The sequence below is a fragment of the Poecilia mexicana genome, unplaced genomic scaffold, assembly GCF_051168715.1.
Source record: "Poecilia mexicana isolate PSO_F unplaced genomic scaffold, ASM5116871v1 scaffold_22, whole genome shotgun sequence".
Lineage (NCBI taxonomy): Eukaryota > Metazoa > Chordata > Actinopteri > Cyprinodontiformes > Poeciliidae > Poecilia > Poecilia mexicana.
The window spans coordinates 22,516,565-22,537,685 of NW_028263391.1; the positions used below are offsets into that span (position 1 = coordinate 22,516,565).

The 21,121-nt window shown below is 40.5% G+C and overlaps 1 protein-coding gene across 3 annotated transcripts in view; it reads left to right on the forward strand.

Moving 5' to 3' along the window:
* The window catches only part of msrab (methionine sulfoxide reductase Ab), a 60,429-nt gene that overhangs the window by 27,524 nt on the left and 11,784 nt on the right, over positions 1-21,121 (forward strand). For all 3 annotated transcript variants that reach the window (XM_088002909.1, XM_088002908.1, XM_088002910.1), the window contains 4 exons: positions 1,343-1,411; positions 1,545-1,664; positions 5,019-5,123; positions 19,165-19,271. In XM_088002909.1, the coding sequence (XP_087859035.1) occupies positions 1,343-1,411; positions 1,545-1,664; positions 5,019-5,123; positions 19,165-19,271 (401 nt within the window). The remainder of the gene's footprint in view (positions 1-1,342; positions 1,412-1,544; positions 1,665-5,018; positions 5,124-19,164; positions 19,272-21,121) is intronic.

Genomic DNA, 21,121 nt, shown 5'->3' on the forward strand with positions numbered 1-21,121 from the left:
TGTCTGTATCAGATTAGTGATTGTTAGTATTCAGGTCAGTGTCACACATAACGTAACTTAATCGGACAATAAGCGATCACCTCATGGAACTTGGAATAAGCATCCATTACCGACATACAGCTAAGCTCTTAGTGTACGCTGTGGCCTGTTTATCTGGAGACAACTATTAGTGGTTGCAGTACAAACCAGCCTTGCTGAGTGGAGATTTACACGCTAAGTCACCTCAGTCTTCTTAAACCTTAATCCTCCTGACATATCTGAGGGCCTCACACACACACACACACGCACGCACGCACGCACGCACGCACACACACACACACACACGCACCTCCCATTTAGCACTCTAATTTCAGGCTGCACTGTTTCTGTACTGTTTATAGTTGTATGTTTTCACTGTGATGAGATAGAACTGGTCTATATAGCTGAAGAACGTATCAGTTGATATTGATAATTATCGATGAGTTTTTTGTTTTAAATATTTGAATTAGTATAGAACCTATGGCATGACTTTTCCTCTTTTATCCATAGATTTTACTCGACATTATGAAGCATTTTTGAGTCACAGTGGCAAAAACTTAAACTGCTGCTGTGCATGTTACTCAACATGTTGTTGCTAGGTAACCAGAGAGTGAGTGAGTTAGTTGATGCTACCAGCCTTGCCTTGGATGCTACAACCCCTGTAGGAAAGGCTTCAGCAGCCTACATCCTCCTGAAGGCTGTGTAGTTCTGGGTCAGAGTTCAGTGAATATTTCCTATATTGAATATTAAATATTCCATCAGACATATTACCTGTTGACATCGATCACATGTGTTATATGTTGTGAATCCTGTTGCCTTTCAAAGATATTAATCAAACTTTCCACATTTTGAACAACAATAAACTTGAATTTGTTTTTCTGGGATTTATTGTGAAATGAAATTAAATCCCAAATAAAACCTGAAAAGTGTGGTGTGTTTTTGTATTTTATCCTCCTGAGTCAACATGTTGCACAACCACCTTTTGATACAGTTACATCTGCAGATCAGGAAACACCTTCTTATCTCAACTTTGACTGGACTTTTGACCCATCTGAGTAATAAAAGCAGAACTATAATGGGTTAAATATGTGTAGTTGTATAAAGAGGGAACTGCAGGGAGAATCAGAGGGACAATCAAAGCTATGTAATCTCTTAAATATCTTCTCGTAGCTCTGCTCCGTCAGCCTGGGTCAGGATGTTGTTAAATGAGAGCCGCTGAGGCCGACTCGACGCTGCATTCAGGCTCTTTAACACTCTGAAAGTCACGCTGTTTCGTTTTACTGTTATGATCCCATAACACATTTTCCACTGTTTTACCTCACAGACAAGCATGCCGTTAACGGGAATCCCACTGTGGAGCCTTTTCCAGAAGGCATGGAAACCATCATGTTTGGTGAGGTGGCAGAGTCATCCGTTTATAAAGCCTGAAACTTCACCGCATTCATGAAATCTCTGTGTGACGCAGTGCAAAAAGGCCTAACTGAGCCTGTGTGTGTGTGTGTGTGTGTGTGTGTGTGCGTGTGCAGGAATGGGCTGTTTCTGGGGAGCTGAGAAGCTGTTCTGGCGGCTTCCAGGAGTCTTCTCCACCCAGGTGGGCTTCGCCGGGGGCTTCACACCCAACCCGACCTACAATGAAGTCTGCACAGGTATTCCACTTTGCACATTTTTTACTGGTATTTACACCTCCCACTCTCCGATCCCCGCTAACAGATCCTTCTGCCTTCCTGCGAGGAAGTGAAACAGGTTGGCAGAACGTTTGACGCTGCAAGTGTCAAGGTTAAAGAGAATTTAAAGAAAAAAGGAAGCGGATGCAGAGGAAGATTGTTTTAAATAAAGCTCTCTCGTCTTGGTTCTTCCCTTCATCTGCAGTCAACTACTCAGAATGCACTGCTCCAGATGGGCTGCACCCCCCAACATCCCCACCCCCACATGACCTACTTGTGAGGATTTTGCTCTCTGCTGTGCTGTATTGCGGTGTTTTTTTTAGTAACGGAGGTTTCTGCATCGAAGGCGCCATACATGGGCTTCTTTCCCACAGAATGTGATTTGCAGAAACAGATTCTGTTCTTGTTGATCGTAATGTTAAGAAAATTCCCATTATGTTATTGTAGCAGTCAAATGGATTCGTAGGAAGGTGATGCATATTGAAAATGAAGATGTTCAATTGTTCGTTTGGGACTTTATGAGGAGGGAGGCGGCTTTGAGTCGCGGTGCAGGCACAGCATGAAGCGCACCGACAGGATGCTCCTTCACATGGTTTCTACCAGCAGCCTCCCCTGTTGCTGCTTCTCTCAGCTTCTTAGAAGCAAGATGGTCATCTGTGGAGGAAAATGGAGAAGGATGAGTAAAACGACGAGACTAAGTGCTCAAACGCAGGAATGAGCGAAATAAACTTTTTAAGGGAGGTTAAAAAAAAGCGTGAGAAAAAAGCAGTGGTCCTGTCCATCGGCTCAGAGAGAGCAGGCGTCGCTCCAGTGGCCATGACGGAGCAGAACACTGCGACGGCACGCGGCCGAGGAGCTGTCAGCGCCGCCATGGCAGGACGGACTGACTGAGACGGCTGATGGAACTGTCAGAAGAGACGGGAAGGAGAGGCAGGCAGGTGGATGGCCTGACGGACAGAAACAGGGGAGGATGGAGAGCAGTCAGAAATTCCCTTTGTGTATGCATCTTATTATCAATCAGCGTAATTTACCTCATTTACAGCACAAGCACACTCTAATGTGCCAGACAATTGCAACACAGAATGCAAAGCTGTGGAAGGAAAAATGTTAAGAACCTGGGTAAAATGATTGAACCAATAATACGACTTCCTGCCGTTTATTGAAACCGTCCTGTTCTCTGCAATGAGCTCAAAGGCCCTTCTGGCATTTTATTTTATTTTTTTTTGCAAATCATTCAGAAGAGACACAAAACATGGTAGATGCCCTGCAGGTCAGGACCTCAATCTGTTACATTTACAGTTAGAAAGACAAAAAAACATGAACCTTATGGAGAAAAAGGTTTCATGAACAAAGATACATCTGCAATGATAACCAAAGCAGTGAATGAAGATACATTTGAAGGCCCACTGTTAGAACAGCATGAGGTCAGGTAAAGTTACCATCTCTATTATAAGATGTTGCCTAAAATATGAAGCAGAAAGTTTTTATTGGAGTTGCTGTTTTAGCTCATTTCCAGCTCAGTCTCTTCACATATGGTGTTATAAATACTCTGGCTTTTTTATTTGTAAATGCATAAATAACATTTTTATTTTATAAATTTTTGCTACAATTGCTACATTGAAACATATTTGCTACATTATGCATATATTTCAATTTAACTCTACACAGTGACAGTTCCCAACAGGTTCTGGGAACAAGGCTCTTGAAAAGAAGAAAAAGATCCAATTTAGTAAATTCAGTTCAATTACATAGTCACATTCACATTAAATTAAAAACATTCATTTTAATTAAATGTATTCTAATTCAGTTCTTGCTAAAATACAATGCAGTAAAAAATATCTTTCCAGGGATGGTAGATTAAAATACTAATATAATTCATGACTTAGAGCAAAAAACTTAGTTCACATTTTATTTTGTGGGGTGCAATAAATGACACGTTTTATTGTAAAGAAATAATTAACTTTTTGAGGGGGAGGAAAAATAATTACATAAATGCATACAACTCAAAAAGTGGTTTAAAAATAATGTAAGGGTGTGAACGCTGTACAAACACATTATTGCACATTTTTCAATTTATTTTTCCTTTTTTTAAAGGATTTCTTTGTTTTGCATTTCAGTTGTAAAGGATTATTGTCACATCATGACTTTTGACATGTTTTTTTTTCTTTACGTTACAAAAACCTGACATTTTAATCCAAAAGAAAAAAAAACAATATTAGGAGCCAGTGTACTTCAGGACGTGTGAACATGACACTTTATCAGTACATCTTTGAACAAATGTAAAAGCTCTACTCCTAACTTTACTCATTTTAATTGGTGTCCAGAGTTGCTTGTTTTCAGTGGCAGAGGAGTTAAACAGGCTGGCTTGTTGATTTTTTAGCTGACTGAATGGTCCTTCAGCAGAACATTAAAGCTCTGCAGCTTTACTGGTCCTGATTTTTCCCAGCCTTTCACCCTCTACATGTGGAACAAGCTTTGAGAGTCGTGGCACATGGTCACCTTTTCCTGAGAAGATCTTGTTTGTTCCAAATGAAATTGTTGCTTTTGGTTATGGCTAATGTCTCTGCAGCTGCTGCTGGCCTGTACAGTTTGTTGCTGTTATTGAGTATTTAATGCTCCTAAACTGTCATTTCAGTACAAAAATATGTAAATGCTTCCAATATATTCCTGTTATTTGTTGGCAGGCAGCTGTTTATGATTTTTTTTTCTAAGATGATCATATGAAAATACATGTTTTATTTAAATTTTTTTCCAGGCTTGTTAGCAAATCAAGCCTGGATTTATGTGAACTCAGTGATCGCTGTACAATACGTCTACAGTTATATTACCTCTACTGTGCTGCAAGATTTTAGATGATGCCTCACTTACTAATAAAATATGTCTATGTTAAGAAATGTAAAATACCTTTTCTGCTATGAACGTGCACAGATGCACATGCAGAACATATGAGACCTAAAGCAGCTCTCAGTTAGAGAGCGCCTGCAGGCAGTTCGCTGAGGCTTCAGTATCCTGGCAGCTGCATACAGGAATGAGTATCTGTGAGCTTTTGGCAACCTCCACCATAAGCTCCATCTTTGTCTTTGCCTTCATTTTCTCTCTCTCCATACATCCCTCTGTTTCTCTCTTTCTCCTCTGGTGCCATGAGAAATAACACAGCTCATAGGAGATTCAGCCTGAATGTTTTCTACCTGTGGTGCATGGACCCTGATTCTCTCGTCTTCAATTTTAAACCTGGAACTTCTTTTTTATTTTTAGTACTAAACATATTGTGTATTTGAAAATAAAGAGTATGAGGTGGATTGTTTTGAGCGATGTCAATTTGTGATTCCCCCTCAGGTCTGACGGCCCACACTGAGGTGGTGAGGGTGGTCTTCTCCCCTCAAGACATCAGCCTGGAGGAACTCCTCAGACAGTTTTGGGAGAATCACGATCCTACACAAGGTAGGAGGAGCGCGCATCCAAACAAACCGCAGTCACCCTCCAAAAAGGAGCCATCCCAAGGGGGAGAGAGTGTATTAGAGCAGAAGGGTGATGCCCAGGCATGCGCTCGTGCATGTTGCAGTGGGGGGAAGGTCTCGTGGGTGCAAGTCAATGCCAGACAGTGTTAATGTGTCTGAGACCCAGCCATCCATGATGGCGCACGCCACTGTGGTGCCACATTCAAGCCAAAATTATGGAAAAAGTATTTCTTACATTGTGCACATCTTGCACTTTAAAAAAAACACAAAAACAACAACAACATCTTTTGTATACGAATAATGTAAAAATATAATTTTTTTAAACTTGAGCCTCTTGGAGCAAATGAATTTAGAAAATTTGACCTTTTTCAAGTAAATTGTGCCTGATTTAAGTGTTTGCCTTATGATGCATATTGCAGCATTATTGTGAAGCCTGCCACATATTTGCCACCCACACGTGCACAGCGTACCCATCCCCCACTAAAAGCCATCTCTCCATCTCTTCGAGTCTGGTGCTCTTGTTTTCTGTGCTCACTGGAGGAGGTGATGTAAGAACATTAATGCACCAGGAGGACACATGGAGGGTGTGTGTGTGTGTGTGTGTGTGTGTGTGAGAGAGATGGCAGGAACGGGCCAAGTGGCACTCTGCTAGCTCATATTGAATGTAGGGAGGGTGGGACCAGGAAAGACGGATCAAAGATTCATAGGCCCGACCTTCAGCCCTAAGAGGCGCACGCACCTCGTTCAGTAGCATCACTTTAGGAAATGTCATTAAATACCTTACAAAAGAATTTATATCCTTGATGATTTTACAGTTTTTTTGTCTTTTCGCTCATAAATTTCATCGTTTGGTGTACATATGTATTCAGCCCCCTTTACTCTAATATCCCTAAATGAAATCCAGAGCAAACCATTGTTAATCTTTCAGTAAAGAGTCCATCCCTTTGTGTGTAATTTAGTCCCTTTAATTAATCCAGCTATTCTATTGAGACATCTTCAGTCTGTTAGAGAACATAACCAAATTCACTTCAGTTCAAAAACACTTTATTCATCACAAAGAGAAATTAAATGCTGCCATAACTCTCGTCATTCAAGTATCCTCTAAGAGTCGTTGTGGATGGTGATGCTGTGGCAGGAAGGATCTCCAGTAGCAGTCAGAGTTTGAATAAGTCTAAATACATTTCTGACGTAAGACTCAGTAGATATTTAACAATCTCATGACATAGCATGTTAATATCTGGGCGACAGAGACGGTATTCCACAGTAACATGTCCTGGGTAACAAAAATATGTAATTTACTCTAAGCGTCATAGCAACTGTTCAAAAGCAAAAATCATTGCAGCTGCACAACATCCAAACCTAGAGTACATAGTTGTCCAAACATTCAATGCCTCAACCAAAAAAAAATGAACAAAAGTTTAGAAAAAGAACAAATCAGTGCTAAGGTAACAGATTTACTCTAAGAAGCAGCACACATCTAGAGCAAACAACAGAACACAGGCTGCAAAACATCCAAAAGGTTCATAATTACTCTGGAGGAGCTGCAACAATCCATCAAAACTATTAGTAGTGCACTGCATATACCTGGTCTTTATGGAAGACTGGCAACAAGGACTTTTTTTTTTAAAGAAAGCCACACGATGTTTGTCACAATTCATGTAAGCTGCACAGAAAACACATGGAATAGCGTACTTTAGTTGGAAGAAACGTGGTAGAAAACTAACACACTAAAGAATCCATAACATTAAACTCAGAGTCCCATCATGCAGCTTTATATCAACACGGACATGGAAACTGGTCAAAGTTGGGCAAATATAAGAGTCTGCAAAAGACTTGAAAATACGGTGGAGGTTCACCTTCCCACAGGCTGGGCCTAACCTTACAGCTAAATCTACAATCTAAATTTATCAATGTATTAAAATGGCCCAGTCAAAGTTCAGACCTAAATCTGTGGCAGTCTTCAAAATCGACCTAAAGCTGGTAGAGAAATACAGCTGAGTTTAAAACGGGTAAAACAAATGCATGTTTTACCTCTGGTGAAGATCTTTATTTTTACTACTTTACAATAACACTCTATTCTGTGTTGGTCTGTCACACAAGAACAGCAATAAAATACTTTGAAGATTGTGGTTGCATGATGATGATCTGTGAAAAAGTTTTGATTGGTGTAAAATGAATCAAATGAGTTATGAGTTATTTTGTTGCAGCTGTTTAGGTTTTGGCCGACCCATTGTTCAGTATGTTTAAGACGGGAGGCAGGGGAAGACATAGACTTTTTTTTTTTTTTTGGGTTTATCTGAGAACCACATTCTCCTGATTAGAAGAGATTAGTCCCCTCTTCACAGTAGCCGAGGGAAGAGACACGTCTTACCACAGGCAAAGTCGCAGACAGAGTTGAGCCGACACGCCACAGGGCAGAGGCAGCGAGGCCAAAGGAGTCGTCATACATTTCCCCCGATCACACTGCCGTGGCTCATCTCATGTTTTATTAATAGCATGCAGCTAATTTTCTATGCACTCTGTTTTGTTAGTCACAGTTAAAACCGGCCGACATATTGAAAAATCACCGCAAACTCAAAAGTACTCATATATATAAAATTTTTTCTAGGAGCTCTGCTCCTCACGCGTGACTTAAATGTGAATCCGTGCCGTTCCCCTGCTCTCAGATCCGGGGTTCACGTGTAGCAGAAATTCTTCTGATTTGACAAATGTAGCGTGGAGTGGTGGAAAGCGGCCCGCTGGCTGTGCCTTCATGCATGCTTAAGCTTCAATTTATTCTGTCCACCTTAGAGCTGAGCTTAAAAGAGAATGAAGAAATTAAAGAAGTTTGCTCTTTCCGCTTTGACCTGTGTAGATTCACTCGAGATGGTATGTGGGGAAAAGCCAAAGAGCGTTTTGGGATTCTGTTTCCTCCTGATGTGCATCAGCACGGAGGCCAGGGTTATTTAATAATCAGTGTTGGCATGTGATTGAAACCGTGCATAGGTACTTATTTAGTTGCATGTAATATGTGCAGCTGCAAATGCGTGCATGCATGTGCGCGTGGGCGCGGGTGAATGTGTTTTGATATCTGTGCCTTTGCTGCTTTGCCTTAGTTCAAAAGGGTTTAGTCCCAACAACGTGATGTCGGGCTGCATTGGCTCCACCAATCCCGGCCTGGATAGCAACATTAGCAGCCAATCAGAAACTCCCAGCAGCCTTTGCTGTGTGCCCTCTTTCCATATTCAGCAACGCTAGTCTCAATCCGCTGGCTTCCCTGGGATGTTGCATAAACCCCCTCCACCCCTCGATACCCCCCTCGATTCAACACGCTTCCATATCATAAGTTTCTTATGTCTGTGTTTTGACAAGCCCTCAGCAGCATACCTTCGCATGCGCTCATGCACAGTTCTCAGGCACAAACAAATTGTCAACAAAGTGGCTTCTTTGTGTCAGAGGGTCACAGCAGTCCTGTTTCATCATCATGACTGAAAAGGTTGTTTGATTTCAGGATAAATATTCATGTGGCGGCACTTTAACCAATGCACATTCACGTAAACATGCAAATAAGATCCACTAATAGCCTTATGTCTTTTTTTTTGGTTTATTTTTTACCGTTTATTGTTCTCAAATACCTTCAGAGGCCTGTAGGTCATGTTTTCCTTAATGGTTTCCTTAAACTTTGCGGTTAAGCAGTGGAAAATGGATCATTTTGTGCAGCTTCTCTCTGTCATCCCATCACTGCATCTTTGCATCAGTTGCAACCCTCTGCTTTTCTCTGTTTCCCCCCTTTTACCCTTTTTCTGGTTTTCCTCTTTCTACCCCGTTCCCCCCTCAGTTTTTGTGTTCTCTTCATGTTTGCACATTTTTCCATCCTCCCCCAACTTGTCAGGTTCACCTGCACCCCCTTCCCCCTCCACCCTTGTCCTCTTTGCAACGAACAGAGCGAAGGGGCGAGTGAGTGAGCAAACGGCCCGGAGCCCCTTTGGTACATCCGCAGAGCGGCACGCTGACTCGGCCGCTCCCTCAGGCCATCCGCTCATCACACAAACACACTCACATCCACTCGCTCCTCTTTTATCTCTTAGTCACTATCTCCTCCTGTTCCTCATCCTCCCTCCCCCCATCTTCCCTTCTTCTCCATCCCTTTCTTCAACCCCCAGCCGCCCTTCATCTTAACAACCTATGCTTTCCCACCCTCCTTGTTGTTTCCTCCTGATCCCTTTTCCTCCCCTGTACTTCCTCTTCCCTCATTGCATTCATCCTCTCTATTTTTTGAGGCCATGCAGTATTTATGGTGTGGGCTTGCTGATGCTGCGTCAGTGAACAGGCAACTCAGGCGTGTGCCGATAGACACAAAAACACAAATGCACAGCTAAAATGGCCGACGCAGCTGTCCTCATTTGATAACGTCTGCACGTACATGCACGCTCACACCGGTTTGGAAACATTTGTGGAGTGGGATTGTCGGAAAAGAGACTTTCTGCATATCTGTCTGACACGTTTTTGAGATGAAGTCGTTCACGGTTTGTTTTGACATTTCGCAAAACCTAGATTTTTAGATTCCCCTGTAAGCTGTGCAGGGCTGATCCACAAAATGAAGATACACTTTTGCAGCTCTTCACAGATACAGGGTCAAACAATCAAACGGACATAAATCAAGCTGTCTTCCATCTGGCGGCAGTTTCTTTCTGACAGCTGAAATGAGCATGAATATTCCTTTATATAATATCTTAACCCCAGCTGGCTGCGACACACGCCAATTCCCTGTTGGGGTACCTCCTCATATCCCCTGTGTCACCCCGTCCCTTAATGTTAGGGGTGCTCCTGCCGTCTAAAGCAAACCCCACTCCCATGAGGAGGCCTTGACCTCTGACCTGTGGCCCCAGCCACCCCCACACTCTCCTAACCTGACCCTGTTTCTCCTGCTTGGTTGGCTGATGATGGCCTGCTCGTTACCAGGTGTCAGTCATTACACTCTCACACGTGCTGCGACCCTAATTTATGGAGATTGCAGCATGAGTGTATGCATTGTGGGGGTTGAGTTTTAACCCCCATTTAATTCTGATGAAATACATTTTGTATATGTTTTTAAAGAAGTCTTGTGTTTACAAGAACATTATGGAATATGGTATTTATGGAGCATAAAAACGAGTTAGACTCTAACAGTGCATTCTGTTTAGTCTGTTTTAATCAAACTCCGGTTTGTTTGTGGAAGTGTGAACATGTATTCAAACTCTGATGAGGACTAAAAACACGAACTCTAAACAGTTAGGTCTCAGTTTGATTGAAGTGAACTCTGACACAGTTTGGATGCAAAGAGGAGATCGCTCCAGAAGCAGGAAGTGGACTATAGTGCAGGGCATTCTGGGTAAATACAGCCATAACAAATGCATGGGTCTAGTGTTAGCAATAGCAAAAGAGAAATCCCACAACCACTAACATCTGATGCCACTCCATTTTTGTTGCCCTCAGTGTTTTCCTCTGAGGTTTTTGTCATTTCCTTCAATGGTTCATGGAAAAATAAATAAGTTCGCCAAGACTTCCACGTCTGGTGTAACCTCAAAATGCCTTAATGTGTGATGTCTGTTTGTTGCTTTGAAATAAATAAGTGGAGTATAATAAAGAATTGAAAAATAAAAATGGCTGCAACCATTTTAGCTTTTTTCAGATTTAAGTGTCAGCGTTTGTTAAAGTTATGACCGAAGACATTACATGTGCAGAACCGCACAAGGTCTCTTAGATGTAATGTCAAATGATGCCTTTTCTGATCTGTTGCTCTCGTTGGAGTAACTTATCCGTCCAGTGCACTTGGGGGAATCTTGTTGACGCTGCTGGAGGATCAATCTTACTTCACTGGAAACAAGCCCAGCCTATTTTATACCTTACTGACCATAGAGCTAACAGAACTTCTCAAACTTAAAATGTTTAGACTTGCAGATGCAGAAGTCAACCTCAACATGTTATAAAATGTTGCACTACTGTTTTGAATATAAGGTATTCATAAGCTTAATGAAGTAGCAATTTGTCATTTTTAATAAATTTTGTTAGGGATTAACACAATTTGCGCTAAGCAGCAGCTTCTTTTTAATGTCTACATTGTAAATATTACTATTATGTGTGGTACTGACTCTTTCATAAAATAGATGGCTATCAGATCAGTTTATTATTTGTTTCTTTGAATTATGTTAAATTTGTATTTGGATTACATTATGGTTTTGGGTTATTTATAAGGTATATGTAATTGTTAGATTTTTTGTTTTGTTCTTTGAAAAATGGTGGGACCATTTCTAAAAGAGAACGGGGACTGGTATATGACCAGCATGCACTGGGGTCTACCTTTATTTATTTATTTTTATTAGAGCAGGAGAAGCAGTGGGAAACAATAGAAAATGGATCTTTGTTCGTTTGTCCCAAACGGGATACAAAAAAAAGTAAAATGCAACTTTCAAGTTCCTGACTTTGGATGTTTGATCTGAAAACAAAAAACACAAAAAAACCAATAAAATAGCCTCTACAGGCTGCAGACATTTCCATGTCCTACATAGTCAGAAAAAAATCAAACCAAATTTCTGTATTTGAGTTATCTTTCCTGCTCTTTCTGAAGCTCTTAGTTGCTTCTCTTGTAGCAGTTTGCTGTCTTCACAGAGACAATCCCCACCACTCTAAATGTTTGCAAAGAGCACATATGAATCTTGCATTTTTTTTATTTTAATTTTTTACTTTTAACACTGGAATATCTCAGAAGACGGTGGGGCTTTCCATGTGTTCATACTTCAAAATCTGGGCGAGGGTCTTTCTGCATGGCGTTCACAAGTTCTCCCCATGCATGCATGCGTTCTCTCTGGGTACTCTGACTTTCTACCACAGTACATAAAACCTGACAATCTGGAAAAATAAGACCTGCAGCAACACAGGACCATGCTGTTTGACTTAGAGGATGGAAAGTCCAATATCTGATCCAGGAATTACTCCAGTAATTTATACTGATATGAGATCAGATTGACTCCGTCTCCTATTGTAATCTAATTTTAAAAAGGCAATAAGTATAACAAAACGAAAATATGTGGAGTTGTTCTAGAATCCATTAATATTGATGAGCATAATTTTTATGGAAATCTGCCTCAAAAAAAGCTGCTGAGTAAAACTACTGTCTAATGTTGACGGTTATACATTTTGAGGAGTAAAAATTTTGATCTTATGCAGTGGCAGCAAGCTTCACTTATTCCATTTAGAAGCAGCTAAAAATAAACAGTTAAGGGCCAGAGTTACAGTGTTCTGACAGCGCGCCCAGAACCATGAAGTGATCATGTTAGAGAGCGCCGCGCCACTAAAAACAGAAAATAAAGCTGTTTTTAACGCGTGAAGCGACTGCAGAGTGTAAACTCACCCTGCTTGTGTCTCTCTGTGTATTTAATGAGTAATCAGATAATAACCGAGTGAGATGTGCTCCCCTTTCTAGAAAACGACTGTGGTAATGTGCATGATGTGTCATGTGCAGAGTCACCGTTGTGATTTAATATTGCCTCTGTATGTGCAAGCATAACGTCGCTTTCTGCTCCCCTTTCCGTGCCTTTGCATGCGTACGCAGCCCGTATGGACGTGTGTGCAGGTGTGTGTGTCCACCAGGGAGGCTCTCACCATCCCTGCTACGTACTCTGCCTCTGTCTCCAGCGCGTTAGCAGCGGCTTACATAAGAACAGGGCAAAAATAGAAGTCGAGAGGAGAGAGGAGGAGGAGAGAGCTCTGCTGGCACGCACACAGCCGGAACGGGCCTGCAGGGCACGGCACAAACACTACTACTATCACACATGTACGGGGATCTCTGCATCTATCTGGAATTACAGGTCTTTCTGTGTATTTCTCTAATAAAAAAGCAAAAATAAAACCCCATCAACATTAAGTAATCTCCTTTTGATGTTGGAACGAATGGGGGGCCAGGTTACAGTTTTTACAGATATTGGGTTGATATTGCATTCAAGGGGAGGATGATGAAAAGATAAAAGGGTGGGGAGGAAAAAAGACGTAAAAGAAAATTCATTAGATTGTTCATTAGTGTTCACTTTACCACCATCTAATTGGACAGACTTTGTGCAATAATTTTGAGATCAAATATTCTTCCTTCATGCTCAAAAACGTGCCAGTTATAGAAAAACACCAACAATAACTGGACACCAGCAGCAGGTCAGGGCTTTCTGTTTATCAGGAGCCGCATTTCCATTACAGACGTGTGTAAAACTTTATCAGTATTCTGCTAATGTTGAAAAAATAAAATTTTGCAATTGTGCTGGTTCCATTAAATAAGACATGTACTTAAATTAAAAATAAGTTTGTTCAGGCAATAAATCATTAAAAATGGCGGCGGGCCGTCATCCTCCTACCACTTCCTGTTGTTTTCTTCTTCATGGTTTCTGCCAGTGGCAACATCCGGTTGTTGATCATGTGATTCATATGATTGGAAAAAAGTGATACTTTTAATCAACAAATGAGTTTTTTTCAAAATGGTGTGTTTCCATTAAGTGAATGTATTTTCGAAATGTGAAATTGCCCAATTATGTACAATGGAAACGCAGCCAGTTACTTCAGAAAGAAAATAATGGAAAGTTCAGAAGCAAATAAAATCTTAGTCTCTCATTCTTTTCTCAGAAATATCAACATAATTTTCAAACTGATACCTTCTTATTATATTTCTATCTTCTAAAACTGAACTGAGGTGAGATGTGCTTTCTGCAAGACGAATCATCTCAAACCCCTAATTTTACAGAATCTTCGATTTTGGCTCAGACAGTTACAAACGGAGTCTAGAAGGACACGCATTAACAAGCGACGAGCCTCGAGCCGGAGGAGAACGGAGAATTAGAGCAAAATCTGGAAGCAGAGACCTGAAGGGAAAGTTGGACGTGGGGGAAATGACAGGCTTTTATCCCCAGCAGCCAGCAGGGACAACTTGAGTGGAGCCATTTTTTTCCCTCCTTGCAACAAAAACACTGGAAGAGATTTTACAGAGCTGCAGCAATTCTCAGCGGGTTTGAAGACAACCAAAAGTGTTTGCGCGTACATTAGGTTTGTGCATGACTGTCTCCAGGAGAGAGTTACTCCCTTAGTGACACCCCCTCCACCCGCCTCCTCCACCCTCCCACTTCCTTTTGACTTTAGCTTCCGTGTAAGTTAAAGGAGCCACGTTAAAATTCTCCCGTTTTTGGGAGGGGCTATTAATTAATATTTTCAGCTCGCCGGGCGTAGGTCAGTGACCCCTCAAGGCGGTGTGTGCATGTGTGTGTGCACATGTGTGACCTCTGGCCCCTCCTCTTCTGTCCACCCCCATTACCCTCTGCTTTCAGAGGCAAGGCTCTCATGCATAATGCAGAGAGAACAGGGAGGTTCTCATTAATAATTACTGCCGCCTTTGATGGATGTAGAAAATAACGAAGGGGGCTGTTAAAAATGGAGAGAGTGAGGCGAAGGCGGGAGGTTTTATTTTTTTCTTTCTTTTTATGGGGGTTTTGTTTGATTTTTAGTTATGGAGACGAGGATCTTATAGAGACAATTATGGACATATATTTTACTCTGCTACTTTCTTCTTCTACTACTCTCTAAATTGCATCATTTGCTCATTTTTAAACTGTTATCTGTATGTTTTCTCTCAGTTTTGTTCCTTCTTCTGGTCTGATGTTCTGTTTCCCTGTGGTTGCTCCCAGGAGGAGAACATCAGCTGAGATAGTGCTGCCAACAACTAAACATTCCCCCTCTTCCGTTATTTACTTTTTATAACTCTGAAAGTCTCTATCGGTTCTTTTTGTGTATCCGCTTTGTCTTGTCAAACCTCCAGTCGTTCGTGGCGGATGGTCGCTCGTACTGAATCAGGTTCTGGTTCTGCTGGAGGTTTCTTTCTGCTAAAGCAGAGTTTTTCCTCTCCACTGTCGCTGCTTGCATCCTCGTATTGGGTATTGTAAGTCCGTTATTCGATGCCATCTGCTGGGTTTTCTTAGCTGGAAAACTTATGAGTATGAGCATTTCGGTTTAGGTACTCACAGATACTGATGCTGATCGTACCAATAAATTGGTACTTAATGCTTCTCACAGTTAGCTTTTTAAAACAAATTTATTTTATGTGGAACAGGGCGACTCTTCTTCTTTTTAAGCCTATAGTCTCTCTATTCAGAGTGTTTTAATAAATTATAATGAAAGCCATATAGATAGTTTAGTCTTCAAATGCTTTATCAAATTACTTGTTAGAAGTTAGATTTTGTGCTACAATTTAGACCCAAAATTTGGTCTGGGTCGGGCCAAAATGATTTGCCTAGTGGGTCGTACGTTTTTTATACCGAGAATAAAATGAACACATCTGGACTATATTTACTAATCAAGTGACTTCTGAAAGCAATAACCTGCACTGGATTTTATTTTGCGGTATGACATTAAAGGGGCTGAATATATGCGTGCCACTAATTTTTGATTTTTATTTGTAAACATTTTCGAAGACCATTTTCCTTCCTCCTCCTAATACTGAGTTATGTTTGTTAGCCTAGCAATTAAAATCTAATGGAACATCAATAAGTTTGTTGTTGAAAAGAGCTGAAAGCAAATAAATCTTAGGGTAAGAAAACTTTTACAAACTGCAGCTCACTTTTATTGTTTAATTCAGGCGTCTGATCACAGTGCTAACTTTTTTTTTTTTTGCTGGAACATAGTTGTGACATTGTTCTTTAGGAACTGTCTGCTCTCCTTGTGAGAATATAAAAACTTTCACAGATTAACTTTAGTGAAGTAAATTTTAGCAGAATTGCATCATCACTCAGCAATATTTCACAGAAAAAATTTCTATGCAAACGCTGGAGGGGTGAGAAATTCTGCAGCGTTCTGCACGATCCGCTGCCGTAATGTTAATGTAGGAAGTGATTTTACTGGAAAACATCTGGATGTTGTTTGGGATTAAGTTGTAAAGAAAAATTTAGTTCATTTGTAATGTTCTGAATTATTTAATGTATTATTGCTTCATAAAACCAAAAGGAAAGTTCTCCAATAACAATTGATATTTAAATGAGATATTTCCTCTGGCTCTTATGCAAAAAGATATGCAAAGTTACTGATGCCAACATGATTCATAAGTTAATGTTTTGTTTAAATAGTTGTAGGATGAATTCATGAACTGACATCACAACTACAGTAACTGCTGCTCCCCTTTGTTTTCAAAATCTTTGTATTTGAAAAATGTTTCCCCTGAATGTTGCCAGCATAGGTTTCTGTAATTCAGCTTTTCCCCTCCAATACACATTTTCATCATATTTGAACCACGCAAGAATGTAGTTTTATTGAGGAACATTGAGTGAAGCGGATTCTCCGAGGCAGCAAACATCCCTTCTTGTGAGTTTATTCAGTGTGTGTCACAGAGCAGCCGCTGGTTGCTTGTCTGATTTGATTTGAATGACGACCAGATGAATACTTATGGCCGTTCCGCTCCAGCAGGCCGCTTCGCAGATAGGTTGTGACATTCCATGATGTAAGGTAACGTTTAATCTAAAGACAACAAGATATGCAGATTACTGTGTCAAGGAGACGTTTTCTGTGTCAGTGGAGATTGTTTCTCTCCCGTGGTGAACACAGAAAGGCGACGCAGCAGTACTGCTGATGTATCACGGCAGCGTTAACTTACTGTGATCACAACTGATCCATTCATTACAACGGATAAATGTAGGCAACATAATCTCAACCACTGCTTTGAGGCTTCGGTTTCGGTAGTCAGGCTTCGGCCATCTTGGGTTAATGGAGCCAGAAGTAACAGACATCTTAGTTAAAGTGCTTAATGCATCCTCTGGGTAATTCCCAGCCTTGCCAAATGTCATGCCAGATTTTAAGGCTCAGAGTAAATCGCACTGAGGTCAATGTAAGCTCTGTTGTATAAAATTGCACAAATGTTGAATTTCTAATTTCTCACTTATCCAGGTCTGCACAAACAGAAGTGCTTTACTAGGATGCAGCTGGACTTTTCTCCCGTTTCTTTTCACCTTTCGCCTCTCATCCAAACTTTACAGCTCAGTGTTTGAGAAGTTGTTGCTTGTCGCTAACAATGCCATGTGAGCAGTTTTGGACATGTCCCAATGTGTGAAGTGCCGACTCGTCTCTGGGGAGACGAGCCTGAGCTACAGAGCAGTCTTACATCACTGCTGCCTCTGTCCTTCTGGGGCAACATTATGTGTTTTACAGGCACATAATACCATTTTATAGTACATTAAAGTAACTTCAGTTGTTATAAAAATGTTTCATACATCAAAAAAGACGTAAAAGAAATTTGACATTAGAGTTGGGGTAGACAGACACACTTTAATAAACAAATATTTACATTACTTATGAATTGTGCTAATTTGGTCTGTGGTTATCCACTCTCTATTTAAAGGGGAAATATTATGTAATTATATTTTTTGAGTTTTACACAGTCTACCTACAGTGACAGTGGCTCTGTGTGTAGAGTAGTCATCCTGTGATCAGAAGGTTGTAGGTTCGATTCCAGCTTCGTTGGTGTATAAAAGTGTGTGTGAATGGAGATTGATGTGGGCAGCATTATGATATGGTATTATTATAATTGATATTATTAGCCAATTTGTAAAATGATTTACACTTTGTTATGTAAAAGATGTCAAAACTTGATAAAAACCATCAGCTAATTATTATCGTTTTACACAGAAAAACAGTTTTGGTTTCTGTGCCAATTCTTACATCTAGTTCAGTTGTAGCTCTGGCATATGGCCGCTCTGAAAAGCATCACCCAACCTGGACACTCTGAGTTACTATTTATTGAACATTTAGTGATTGAAAAGCCAATGATTTCCCACAGGAGGTTATTTTTTTATGTTGAAACTCGGATCTGTTGGATGAGCTCAAACACAGCTTGGAATCCAACACTGGTGCATGTGTGATGTGCAACCAAGAAGCCGTTTGCCAACTCGTTCTCACGTCAACTTTATAAGGTGATTAGCAATCACTGTTGGGTTTACAGCTAGAGCTTCTCCTTGAATTAGTGCCAGAAAATTACCTAACACAATAAGAAACATTCGAGAAGTCCTGAAAGGGAAAAGTTCCTCTTTAGGAGAACGCTGCAGGGAGCTGATGGTGCGTTCAGTTGGCTGCAAGGCGTTTCTGTTACAGCCTCCACTGACTGCCGCTCATAACAACCAGTCCGAAACGGCAGCATTTCCAGTTATGGATGAGTTTAAGAATCAGACAAAAAGCAAACGCTGCAGCCAGCAGAGAGTTGCACACTGATGCATTCCTTGATGCATCAGTGTGCATTAAGGATTGTAGCTCCTTAAAACGTTAGAAGTGATGGAAGCTGTTTAGCCCTCTAAATCAAGGTGCTTTGGGCCTGGCCTCCTTCCAAACCCACTGATGTAAATCTGATGAAAATGTTGAGAGCGTCTCTCAGATTATAGGAGACGAAAATGCATCTACCTACAGTCCTATTTGCTCCTCTGCAAATTAAAATCTGCTTTTACTTTTTTGTGATACTTAAAGATTTCAACAAAGTCAGTCAATTAAATAAACCACAGTTTTTTATGAGAATCTGATTTATTAAGAAACAATAACTATCCAAACCAATTTGGCATTAATTAAGAAATTCAAAAGAGTAAAGAAAAGTAAGTAATATCTATCAGATCTAGATCTTATGTTTTACAGTGTTGTAAAAAGATTCTTGTGAATTGTCCTGTTTGTCCTTTTTGCTCGTTTCTGGTTGGCTAAACAATTATATTGGAAGAAGATAATCTGAGTACGTACAAAATGTTTTTTTCAAAAGATGTTGCTTTTAAACAAAATGTGGCCTACTTTATGCTGTCAGACAAGTTCTGCTGAAGGGATTTCTAGGTTGAACATGTCCGGGACGAATCAGGCCTGAGCGTGGCAAATGAAACGAAGCTCAGACTTGGTATTGGCAGTTTTTCTTGTTTCATGAAAATGCAGCGTGGTGACGTATTCATGCAGAACGTTTCCATCCTCTGGTTGTTCTTCCCTTGTGCAGCTGCTGTGTTCATCCTGCTTTGTGTTTTCTGCAGGCATGAAGCAGCACAATGACAGCGGCACTCAGTATCGTTCAGTCATTTACACGTCCAGCCCAGCTCAGCAGGAGGCTGCACTGAAGAGCAAGGAGGCCTTCCAGAAGGTGATCACACACAAACACACACCAGCCAACGTGTGTGTGAGTGTCCTGTTAGGATTTTTCTAAAACTGGATGAGTGCTAGATGGCTCACAATGGTGATCTTGTATGGGACTCACTAAATCATGGTATTTGCACATAGTTTTAAATTCATGTATCTAAAACTAAGGTTAACTTACTAAAACGTAAGTTAAGTACAAGGTTGAAATCTGCTTTAGTTACAGGTACAAAATAAAAGTATTTGGTTAAAATGGCATCGCCATGTGAGTTTGAATTGACAAAAGGGTAAAAGGAAACAAACACTTCAACAAATAGGAATAAGTTAATGCAGCTGATGTCTTTATTTGACTCATTAACCGTTTTTTTGTTATTTGAATAACAATAACTAGTCAGTGCTTTAAGTTTTGACCTCTTAGTTTGAAAAAACGAGTTCTGTTTGGATCAAACTCATCTCCATCTTTTTAAGCTGAAAGAAGGGAGGAGGGTCAATAGGTCATCCCAACTGATTTCCTTTCAGCAGCACACGCGTTCCCCTTTTGTTCTTTCAGTCCATCTGTCCATCCATCCATCATTTAAAATTGATCCCTGCATCTTCTTGGCTCATTCTCCTCCTCTCAGCTCTAAATGGCTTTCATGGACTAGCTGACGGGGGGCAAAGGAGAGCAAATTACCATCTTCCTGGTTACGTTGGGCGCTCTGGGTCAGCAGGCAAGGATCAGAGGGCTGCTATGTTGTCGTGGCAACAACCTCTCAACCTTGGCCTTGAGCTGGGGTCAGGGGTTAGGGGAGCTTTGGCAGCTGGGTCCAGAGGGACAGGGAGGCGGGGAAGGACAGCAGAAAAAGCTAAAGAGGGAAGAAGCCATGTCAGGGGGCCGTCACTGCTGACAGGCTGTCAACTGAAACACACACACACACACACACGCACACGTTCTGTGTTTATAAACCAGGCACCCTCAGTGTTTTAGGCATCATGAGACTAAGAGATGTGCAACTCAGACTTCGTACATTCACATCAAAACCTGAACTAAACTAAAAATGTTCACAAAACCTGAAGAGACATTTTTGTCTCTTTCTGCTGACCTCATGTCCCACACTGACTTCCTGAAACACATAAACCTCATTAAAGCTGATGGAGCTATCTTTATCTTTTCAACTAAAACTCAATGCATGGGTTTTAGTTACTTCTCATGCTTTGAACTGAGCAGCTAAATCATGAAATGCCAATTAAAGCCAATTAAAATTCTGTACACAAAAGGTGTGTAACAAAACATCCAGCAGGTGGAGATACTGAGTTCACAAGGCAAAATGAGATCATAAGGAATATTTATCAGTCTTTCTTTCTATTTTTCAGACATGAGTGTTTGAGGAATTTCAACTTTTTTTAAATCTGCAATCAATGTGGAATATTCTAGCCTGGGATTGTCTATAGAACTAGTTTGTGTATCTAACTCAGTTATAATGCTAGAGCCAAAAAAAGATTTCATATTTCAAGTTATGTCTTAAAATTTATGAGGTTTTGTGAGTTTTTAATTATATATTTTTTTATAATTTTAGTTTTATTCATAGGCTAATTTTGTTGACTTCTATTTAAAATCATTTTTAAGCCGCTACTGCTGCAATTGGATATTTATTTTTATTTTATTTGTAGGTGTAAAGTAAATATTTTTGTGTGTTTTTTATGTATATTTATTTTTTTGCTATTGCCATGAATGAACAAAAAAGCACTTTTTTGTGCAGGCAGAGCAATTTATTATAATCGACTTTACACTTAATTAATTATATAATAATCAATGTTGCTGCAATTTTTGACACTTCAGTGCTTGCAGATTAATGTCTCAAAAAACTAAAAAACAGA